Source organism: Oncorhynchus gorbuscha, linkage group LG23, assembly GCF_021184085.1.
Source record: "Oncorhynchus gorbuscha isolate QuinsamMale2020 ecotype Even-year linkage group LG23, OgorEven_v1.0, whole genome shotgun sequence".
In the NCBI taxonomy this organism is placed as follows: Eukaryota; Metazoa; Chordata; class Actinopteri; order Salmoniformes; family Salmonidae; genus Oncorhynchus; species Oncorhynchus gorbuscha.
The window spans coordinates 34,293,089-34,304,443 of record NC_060195.1 but is presented as its reverse complement, the minus strand read 5'-3'; the positions used below and the strand labels follow the sequence as shown (position 1 = coordinate 34,304,443).

At 42.8% G+C, this 11,355-nt stretch overlaps 1 protein-coding gene across 4 annotated transcripts; it reads left to right on the top strand.

The window, feature by feature from the left end:
- The first annotated feature begins 396 nt into the window (after nt 1-396).
- On the top strand, nt 397-6,742 carry LOC124010411 (P2Y purinoceptor 4-like). Of its 4 annotated transcripts, none has more exons than XM_046322820.1 (2): nt 397-524; nt 1,874-6,742. In XM_046322820.1, exon 2 carries the CDS (start codon nt 1,917-1,919, stop codon nt 3,018-3,020), a length of 1,104 nt encoding a protein of 367 aa, XP_046178776.1. In that variant the 5' UTR covers nt 397-524; nt 1,874-1,916; the 3' UTR covers nt 3,021-6,742. The 4 variants fall into 4 exon arrangements, with proteins under 4 accessions (XP_046178776.1, XP_046178778.1, XP_046178775.1 ...); XM_046322822.1 differs by lacking the exon at nt 397-524 and adding an exon at nt 531-707; XM_046322819.1 differs by lacking the exon at nt 397-524 and adding an exon at nt 531-732.
- Nucleotides 6,743-11,355: the final 4,613 nt, after the last annotated feature.

The window sequence follows — 11,355 nt, the reverse complement described above, 5'->3', positions numbered from 1 at the left end:
AAATGGGAACAAACTTATGCTTTATTCTCAATATTGAGACAGCTGCTCTGGTCAATTATTAGTAAGCAAGTGCAATTAGGTGGCTAGTGGAAGTCTAGGTCTATAATGAACACGATGGGAGATAGAGAGCAGGTTTCAAGGAGAGGGCGCAGCAGGTGTTTACTGTAAAGGACCACAGGTGGAGGCAGGTAGCTGGGTCCAGAGGCAGGCAGAAGGTCATACACATGGGTCCAAAAAGGCAGCAGTACAGGCAGGGAAAAGGCTAGTAAATGTTATCTGGGAGATCAGGCAATAGGTTGATAACAGGAAATCCGATAGGCTAAAGTACAGGCAGGGAATAGGCAAAAGGCGTTGTCAGTGAGGCAGGCAACAGCTATCATACATGGGAGGAGTAAACTACGGGGGGGGGTTCAGGTGATTGAGACGTGGAGAGTGAGCCGCATTCAGGGGATCTGTGTTTGAGTGTGAGCTGGAAAGTGGGCTGGAAAGTGAGCTGCGTTCAGGGGATCTACGTGTTTGAGAGTGTGAGTTGGAAACAGACGTTACAAGATCATTATACAGCTAATCGCAGTTCGTTGTATTTCCATTCTGATTTATTACAGTGTGTATGCAATTAAATACACAGTGCTTCGCCATAATATTTCACGGGGTTTGGTTATGTGCCACTTCTCATGAAATTGGTAGGATTAATTCCCCTGCTATTGAAAGTAAGTTACATACTTTTGAGATCAGGTATGTAATATCATCTCATCAATATCCTAATTTGGTCCCTGACACCACTTCTCAATGTGCCGTATGTCTTTATGTATCTGGTTTATACGCTAAACACGTAATTTTCAGCTAATCTACTGATTTGCTTTATAGAGTGGTTGCGGTTCTCTGTGAACAATTTGTTTCCGAGTAGGCTTAATCACAAGTTCCTGTGAACATATGGCACATTTACTAAAAAAGTCGTAGCAATCTAAACGTTGAAAGTCAATGTTTGAAATCAATGTTATTTTATGAATAACATAAAATCAATGTTATTATAAAAATGTTAAATAATAAAATAAATGCCATTAATCAATGTCAAAATATTTTTTTAATTGGTGTTATTATAATGAATAAACATTGATTGAATATCGGCTTTGAAACGAATAGGCCTAACCTACCTCAGTGATCGCATATAGGAGTTGGATTTCAGGGGGACGGACGAGGAGAGGGGGGGTCTATTTCCTTTATTTGCCGGACGGTCCAACCTAACCCAGAGTCAGTCAGGCGTATATCCTATATCTATCCAAACTGTTTGCAAAGATAGTGCACTTACTGCAGCGGTCACATTGGGATCTTCACTGGGTAAGTTGTACACCAATATATCGGACTTAAATTAAACTTTTAAGTTATATATTCCTTATATCAGGTTAATTCGCGATAGAAATATTATTACGGTTACTAGGTTTTCTAGAAGTCCGCATCGTCGTCAGTTTTTTTCTATGGAATGAAATAGTGCATTCGCGCGTTTCTCTGTAAACTATGTACCCACCGGGCTAGTTGGATAAGAGATTTAGATACAACACCAATGTTGTCAGTTCATAGTTATAGCTCGGGGAGGTGGGGTGCATTTCAGGGTAGGCTATGTGGGAAGATACAACTATTGTTTAGGTTAGGCTATGTCTGTACGCAGTGCAGTGAACTTTAATTGGCAACGAACATCAGTTAATTCATCAAAGATGCCAACAAGACGTTTTGTATTTTTAACACAACATGCTGTTATATTTTGTCCTGAAGAAAATAATCGGTGACTGCTTCAAAATTCAAATTCATGTTTTTGAGCGAAACCAGTATTTTCACAGTGATGCCATGTGGATACCTAATTTGTTACATTTCTCCACAGATATTACAAGACATGTTTTGGCTCTCTGCTGAAAAGACAGAAGATGGACTCAGCTATCCACAGCCACCTTGTGCGGAACCAGTCCAGTCTGATTCTGCACGCTGGGTATTCCAACGACACCTGTCGCTTCAATGAGGAGTTTAAGTACATCCTACTGCCTGTGTCCTACAGCCTGGTGTGTGTTATGGGTCTGGTGCTGAACTCAGTGGCTCTGTGGATGTTCCTGACCAAGATGCGACCGTGGAACCCCAGCACCGTCTACATGTTTCACCTGGCCCTGTCAGACTTCCTGTACGTTCTCTCCCTGCCCACCCTCATCTACTACTACGCTAACCGCAGCCACTGGCCCTTTGGCGTTGCCGCCTGCAAGATCGTCCGCTTCTTGTTCTACGCCAACCTCTACTGCAGCATCCTTTTCCTCACCTGCACCAGCGTCCACCGCTACCTGGGCATCTGCCACCCCATCAAGGCCCTGACCATGGTGAAGCCGCGCCATGCCCATGCCGTGTGTGGCATGGTGTGGGCTGCCGTCACGGCGTGTCTGGTGCCCAACCTCATCTTCGTCACCACCAGTCAGAGGGACAACGACACGTTGTGTCACGATACGACCAGTCCGGAGCAGTTTGAGGAGTATGTGGACTACAGCTCTACGGTCATGGTCCTGTTGTTCGGCGTTCCCTTCGTGGTCATCATGGTCTGTTACTGTCTGATGGCGAGGGCTCTGTGTCGGCCCAGACGGGGGCTTTCGCCCAGCCAGCGGAGCTCGCCTTCACGCACCAAGTCCATCAAGCTGATTGTGGTGGTGCTGGTGGTGTTCGCCGTGTGTTTTGTACCTTTCCACATCACACGCACCCTCTACTATACCTACCGTGTACTGAATGCCAAATGTGAATTCCTGAACATCGTTAACTTTGCCTATAAGATCACCAGGCCCCTGGCCAGTGTGAACAGTTGTATTGATCCCCTCCTGTATTTCCTGGCTGGGGATCACTACCGCGCTAAGCTGGTCAAAGCTCTCACTGGTAAGAGACAGACAACCACCAGTCGCTCTGCTGCCCACCTGCAAAACCGCCCCAGTAACAACCATGAGATCGCCCTGGTCTATAAGAACTCAGACTCGAAAGCCAGCGGTGAACCTGAGAGATAGTGGGTCATTCATATGGACATCTATGGGGTATCATATATAGATATGCCTAACCTCCGTCATATAAACACGGAGGAAACGGTTAACAGTCCTGGGCTGGTCACCACACAGCTGCACTTCCTTTGGATGCTGTTCTGTCATTTCGGACACCGGATGACTACATGCTGACCGGTAGGGCCTCATTACAGAACCCAGATCTGTGAGAGGTTCAGTTCCTATAAGGCTGTTGGGGCAAAGCCTTTCCTTAAAGGGGAATGAAGAATTGGGCTTGGGATTGGTCAGAAAACAGATCCCTTATCACCAACAGCATTTTGCAGCAGTGTTGGGTGCAGTACTGTTAAATCCTATCTACATTCCCCCTTGTTAGCAATAATCTATGTGAAAACCAAGTCTGTTTTATACATTTACATACAGTCTCTAGTTCCTACTCTGAATGCTTTTCCGTCAGTTTCCCTCATTTTCACTGTGGCGGTTGTAGTGTTTGGAAGACAGAGTTCGAATCCTTTCAACCAGGGAAACAAAACAGTCTCTGTGTCTCTGTCTGAGCCAGACTGTAGTTTCCCACTGTTACCACCGACTGAGGAACTACAGGAACAAAGCCTGTTTTGTACAATTAGCTACAGAACTCTGAAGAGCAGAAGGAAAAACAATGTATGCAATCTGTCATCTAAATGTTTGCACTTGTGTTATTATGGCAGCACGTACTCAGAGATGATTTGTGAATGAATATGACAGATGTTAAAAACAGTGTGTTATTGTGATCATCAAGAGAGAAGGTCAAAAACATTATTAAGGTGGAAAACATTATTTTGACATATGATCGAAGGGTTTTCGCTGGCTTCCAGTAAGAGTGGAGGTGACGTCATATTTAGCAACAGGCTCAGATATTGTGAGGCAATCTGAAACAGTTTAACAGAAACAGTGCATGTACCAGGAGACTCATTCTGGTAGATTTTGGAGCTTTATCCCTCTCCCGGCTGTTTTTGTCCTTCAGCGCAGAGCCTCCACAGCTGTCTCTCTATCTGTCTCTGCTGTGAGGAATCCAGGGGAGGGGTGGCGTGGGGGAGTAGAGAGACTGAATGGGTGTGTAGGCCGGAGTATCAACTCCATCCAACAACCCACACTACGGATGAAGGGGGGATTTTCCTTCATTATCCAATTGGGACGTAGACCTGCACACAACATGGCTATTTTCACACTGATTTTGGTGGCTGTTGTTGTGGACAGTCTGTCCATGGCAAAGCAGATATCTCTGTAAAGTAGATTGCAAGTCAGAGGTCCGTTCCTAAGGCTCCTTAAAGTACTATACTGCTGTCATGTTTAAGCTACTAGTAATGTTTATAAAGGGCATTATAACCTAGGTTCAAGGTATGATAGGAAAACACTTGGTTCTATAGGTCTATAACATTATAATGACATTAAATATATGTTTTATATATCTACTTTTTTTTGTTTGCTTACTGGTTATCATGTTATTGTTGCACCAACTATTACCAAGTAATAACAATATCCCTATTGTGCAATGTCAATAACCATCCATGACATCGGTTGATTAACCACAATCTCAGTTTGTGTGTGTGTGTGTGTGTGTGTGTGTGTGTGTGTGTGTGTGTGTGTGTGTGTGTGTGTGTGTGTGTGTGTGTGTGTGTGTGTGTGTGTGTGTGTGTGTGTGTGTGTGTGTGTGTGTGTGTGTGTGTGTGTGTGTGTGTGTCAAATTGAACTCCATGCCTCAGTGTCTTGCAGACTTGAATGGGGTTATGGTAGATGGGGTGTGTGGGAAAGTGATGAGCGGTTGCGTGTCTCCCTGAAACATGAGGCGTTACTGGGTGTAGGTCCTCCATTAATCAGACAGGGGCGACTTGAGGAAGCGGGAGGACAGAACTGGGCAGCACAGAGAAATAGGACCAGGAAGTGAGCTGGTCATGGTACTGTACTGTTTGGGTTTTTCCCTGCCTGGGCCGTGCCAAGAAAACAAAGCTGGTCCCACCAACACACCATGGAAAAGAGCTTGTGTTTCCTCTTTCCAGACAAGGCTCTGTCTTGATTGTCCATTGTAATGATCCATAAATAATCTGACATTGAGATCTGAAAGAGAGGAAGACCAGCTCTCCATAAAGGAATAGATAATGTTGTGTTCTCCGCAGTACACAGCAGGTGTATTCTCCATCTTTCTGTTGGGCATTACTAGTCTATACTCTCCTTTGCAAAAGGCTGCATCAACGGGCATATCGAAATACACCTATTTATGCTCAAAGAGACCAGTTGCTGCAGTCGTCCAGTGATATGAATGCAAGCCCCAGGAAGAATATGTGTTACATGTATCTGAACATTTGTCCTCTGGGTCAGAGATTTGGAATGCCAAGAGCACTGGCGCCTCTCTGTGGGCTGAGTGAGACAAGACGGATTAGTGGTGTGCATTGGTGCCTTTGAAGATGGAATAGAAATGGAGCAATGGACTAAAAATGTTACCTAGGCCTAAATGGTTTAGTACTTATCTATATATCTTTCTCAAAAAATGTTTACATTTCATTTCAAGGCCTTTTAAAAAAACTTTTTTTTTTAACAAAATAAGTCTTAGGCCTAACAAAATATATGATCAACTCTGTGGTTAGGATATATAATATTGTGTAAACCAACCACATAAAATGCCATTACCAATAGTGCTATATACTATATCACTGCACCTCTTTACAGCAGCTTGTTGTTGCATGTAGGATGTTCTCAGCTTGGTCAGTAGGTGTCCCCATTGGCTTCTTTACTGAAGCATGAGCATCGTGAAACCATATCAGTTATTTAGGTATGAGCTTATCACTCTTTTTGGGATATAGGCTGATATTGTTCGGGGTGATGATGAGTTGATAATAATCTTAACCAGAAATCAAATAGATAAAAGAGGAAACGTTTTACAATGAGGGGCTTCAACAATATTTCTTTCAGTCAGGACCAAACCAATGTTTTTTTTTTACGGAAATGGACTATATGAAGGGTCTCGATATTTCATATATTAACAAAACACGAGGAATTTATACATTTTCATTGGTATGGTGTAAGCAGCCAAGTAAAACAAGCTCTCGCTTGTTACAGGAGGAGGCTTAATGGAGAAACCATCACGTTTATCATAAAGCAAGTTTATACAGCCTAGTCTCTGTAATTCATTTACCACAAACGATATTTCAATGCTAGAAGTTGGTATAAAATTAAATAAAATGCAAACATACTTATTTGAAACCTCTATTTTGTAAATATCTGTGAATATTGTCCCTTTATATTTTGTAAGGACTACGCACATGCAGAACATGTATTAATGCAATAAATTCTCAGATATTTTTATACATTTATGAAGGCTGCAATGGACGTGTACAATAACCTTTGTAATTTGCGAATAGCATATTTTGATAGATGTAAATTAAAGTATTATGTAAATATGTGCATACATCCACATGCATATGGAAACCATGCGTTGTTATAACCTTCAGAATATTACGCGAAACATATTTTAATAGAACTTATATCATTTTTTTTATTGAGTTATTTCATGTTTAAAGCGTAATGATCTCTAAACATCTCGGCTATTTTGCAGGATATGGGGTTATATGGGGTTATACATTTCAAAAGCTTGATGGGCTCCATAAAAACGTATCAGCTGTCTATTATATATACTTTCCACCAAAAACGTAAAATATATTGATTTAATTGAAATATATATACTTAAATAAACACAGAAAATATTTTTTTCTGCATGTTTTCATTCGGCCCCATATATTTGTTCCTTTTTTAATTCGAATATTTTTGTTTGATATTAGGCTTGCTGACATGCAGTGTTTTAATGTATTGCATGAGATAAACCGCTGCATTTAATTCTATATTGAATTGCATGTATTATTTGTCATCCACTAAGTTATGATCCCATCACAAGAGAAGGATCCGCGCGGGTGGAGTGGAGGTTCGCACGGATCCTTCTCTTGTGATGGGATCATTACCCTCCAAGGCCATCCGGCGCTGCACAGGTGAGAGGAAAATCTGTGTTGAATGCTCATGGTCACAGTATTGTAGACACCAGACTATGCGAAAAATAACAGATAATACGTTTCTAATCGTAGACTATTATATCAAGTGTGAAAGGAAGAAGACGCAGTAAATCGACTTCTCCAGGCGAAGCAAATAATATTCTCCATCATGTTTGTTAGATATATCAAATAAAAAAATGTTACCCAATTCATAAGGAGTCTTTCCCACTCTCTTCGTGTGAGTCTACCTATTTTAAATGTAATCTTTAAAGCCCAGGGAGTTTGGCATCCGAAACCTAAAAGTTAAGTTGATAGGTCCACAGAAGAAGCGGGAACTGATAGGCCCATGTCAACTGAAAGGTGCATGTCTTTTTTTATATCATAATACGTTTTCAAATATCTACTATTACTACTAATAACAGGTACCTAAATTCTCCACTAAGCACAGACGTCAATTCAACGTCTATTTCACGTTGGTTCAACGTAATTTCATTGAAAGGACGAGGAAACAACGTTGATTCAACTAGTGTGCGTCCAGTGGGTCAGGCCTACCGAGGCAATAAAATGATTGAGTTCTGCTAGGGAATCTGCCATAGAGGCCATCTATTGAACTCCATCGACAGTGGAGCATCCAAATGAAATGTTAAGAATGGTCAGAAATGTTGTAAAACAGACAGGATATCGAGCTATGAACGAGGTGGCCTGAGGAAATAATTCATGCATTTGTCAAGTGCCGAATATAATGTCTGTATTCTCTAGAAATGAGAAAATACAGTTAGGCCTATCTTAATTCATCTCCCCAATTGAGTCCTACTGAAAAATAATGCGCCAAAACAGCAGGTGCTCGAAGTCAATTGAACTCACCCATTTTCGTTGGCCTTGTTGACACAATTTGTTCAATCATTCCACCAGTGAATTTCATACTTTTGGATTCATAAATGTTTCATGTTTATCAGTTAGGCTCACAACAAATGTACTTATAACTGGGTGTAGGGCAAGTGTCAGAGAAATGACACAAGTCCATGAGCGTTGGGGAAGATAAGAAAACCATTGCATTGCTGAACAGAGGTCGGTCTTGGAGGTCAGTGTTTTGCCTAATATGACTGTTTGTTAGCCTACTAGCATAGAATGAACAGTGCAGGGTACCTACCCTCTTTCATTTAATGTATTTAAAAATAAACTAGTTTTTATTTATTCAAATACACTTGAGTTTATGTTTATATTTCTAGAGTCATGATATATCCTATGATATATCCTATGATATCCTATGATATGGTATTTGTTGAGCTTCTAGGTTCTCTCTTTGTCTGTAGGCAATTTCTGTAAAGGGCCAAATTATGTGGAAGAAATGTAGGATTTCAAGGATGTGTGGATTTGAATTGAACTGGAGAGGCTGAGAGTGGAGGGGAAGAGTGACATAAAGAGGAGAGAAGTTCATTATCCAGGTGAAAAGGAAACCAACGGCTTTTACAGTCTCCATGGGAACCAGCCTTTCTTTTGCTTTCAGACCTATGATAAGGTACTTCACAGCATTAAGCACAATTATTGCAAGGTAAAAAGAGGAAATATTGCTTTCCAATGCTAATAGATGTTAGATATTGATTGGCATGGCGATTCATGTAGAGCTTTGCCCTAAATGTTTCACCTGGCACTCTCCAGCCTGTTAAATGGTGACTTTGGACATGAGTGGCTCGGAGGTTATCCCCGATGGCTCTGCGATGCACTGAGGACCTAGACTCTCTCAACTCTCTCTCACTGATCATAACATGTCATTTGGTAGTGGAAAAACACATATTAGACACTAGAACAGGGATGTGCAACTTTGATGGTGGAGGGGGCCACAAGTAATTGGAACTCATCAGATTCCCACTGGCCGTCAGTTGCCCATCCCTGACACACTAAACTAACTGGAAAAGACAAGAGAGTGGACGTGCGTGCATAGGTGTGAATATTGAATTTGAGCTGAAATTCATAAACCAACGGTGATATCTGTTTTTCCATTTGTTTTACTTGGTATAATTTGTTATTTTCAAACAGTAATGTTTGCTCTTTCATCACTAACATTATGTAGACAGTAATTTGACAAGTTAAGAGGCAGATATTCAGCGTCAACCCTCCCTCCCCCTCAACCCCTGGTAGAAATCCCATAAATCCCATTTATGTAAAATCCCATAAATCCCAAACACATGCTGCTTCATGTCATCAGCATGTCATCATGCCTCAGAGTGGCCTTCAGTGAGCTCCGCAACACAATGGTGTTCATGGCCCCGGGAGCAGCAAGATCAGGCCGAAGCACAAGGGCAGGCCGTGGGGTGTGATGGAGGCCTAGTTAGTGGGGACCAGGCATTAGCATAGTGTAGAGGCAGGGAGACACGGGCGGGCTCCCTCTGTGGGCGGGTGGGCAAGATGGGGCTGTGGCACTCCTGGCAAATAGTTTTAACCCCTATTACAGCAGAGGCATGGCGCCTGGTCTTATCTGGGCCGCTGCAGCCACTCATTAATATTCCGGACATATGACAGTGCTTTCTGTATCATTGTCTGTTAATGGGAGGGATAATCGCTCATTCAATTATCAGACAGTCAACGAAAGACCAATCGCGCCTGCCTACCCCTAGTTCTCACCAGCGCCGGGGCCACAACAGAGATGCGCCAGTGAGAAAGGGAGAGAGATAGTGGGGATTACACCATATTAGCAACTTTAATAAGACAGATGGCGGGCACCCTGTGAACCAATAGGGGTCTGACTGCCGGTGAACAAGAAGATGCACTACTGGAATCATTATCAACAAAGAAAGCTATATGAAATGAAAAAGTGCACTATCTTAAAACAAAGTGCTTTTTTGTGTTCATCTTGAAAGTCAGTGATAGAGCCGATCAATGTATCGTTTTACGGTTATTGAGACAGCTTTGCGGTCAGCTTGAAAAGCATCAAAGTAAGTCCGATCCTGGCTTGACCTGTGGTCAGAAATGGGTACTGATAGTTCTGCGATAGACTCTGACTTGCTTCCACCGTCTGCAGCTTGAACCTGGTCAATGTGGGCCAAAGGTCTGTGAAGTGATCAAGTGCATCATTTATCCCTGTTGATCTGGTCTTTGTGGCCCCGGACCCTGCTCTGTCTGTCATCATGTTGTGGGGCCGTGGCCTGGATATGAAGGGGCTTCTGAGGGTCTACGACTAGGATGACCTCTGGCCTGCTACTGGCCTCTGGAGGGACTTTGTTGCCTTTATCCACACAGGCATGCACTTAAACACACAAGAGGGCAAACACACACGCACACACACACACAAACACGCACGTGCACTCTCTCTCTCTCTCTCTCTCTCTCTCTCTCTCTCTCTCTCTCTCTCTCTCTGTCACACACACACACACAATCACACATTATAATAGTGAGTTTATTTAGTTATCCTGTGTGCACCTCTTCCTTTCAGGAGGTGGGTCATAAGATTGGAGTTACAGGGCAGATGCAAGGAGGGGAGTTGTAGGTTAAAAAAAGACGTGAAATATTAACTAAATCTTATCAAATCCAGAGTTTGATAAATTCTCCCATTTTAAATGAACAGAGGCGTCTGTGGCTGTGGAAGGCCTTTGTTAGAGGACCATTTTCTCCAGCGGAGCCGCACGCCCACAGGGTCAGCGAAGTTACGAAAGTAATTAAAGCTCTGTGATTCACCGCCTGCTGCAGAGAAAAGAAAGCAAGCTGTCATTCTGATTTAGAAAAATAAATTACAATTTTAATAATGGTGTAGGATGGGGGTGCAAGGATGTCTGGAGTCTTGCTTGGTTGGGAGGTTGTGGAGGAGTGCGCGTGGGGAGGTGGGGTGTGTGTGTGTGTGTGTGTGGTGGTGGGGGGGGGGGGGGGTTGCTGGGAGACTACTTATCAATAGTTGCAATTTTTTTTGAAACCGCATCGGTAGTACATTGCAGAGAGCACAAGTGCCCTTCAAAAAAGAAATCCCCAGAACATTAACATACTGATTTCATGCGCGTGGCAAAGGGCCTGAGCCAATATCAGAGAGGACTCAGCACTCCTATTGTCTGCTGGGACTCTGGTCCCCTCTGATATGAAAATTCAATTATTTTATAACTAGATCTGCTGCTGCATTTTGACAGTCGACGGTAGCGCCTCGCCAGCTGCATCAGTGTGGGGGACCAGAGGCCCCTGATAGCGAGAGGGAGGTCTTTCACGCCATTGGCGTGTTTTTTGGGGGACAAGATTACCTAAATGTGTTGCATTTAAGGAATGAAAGTTAATCTAATGCACTGCCATTATCTCACTCAGGTAATTCCAATACCATCCTTAATCTATGTTTACACACATGCACGCACTTG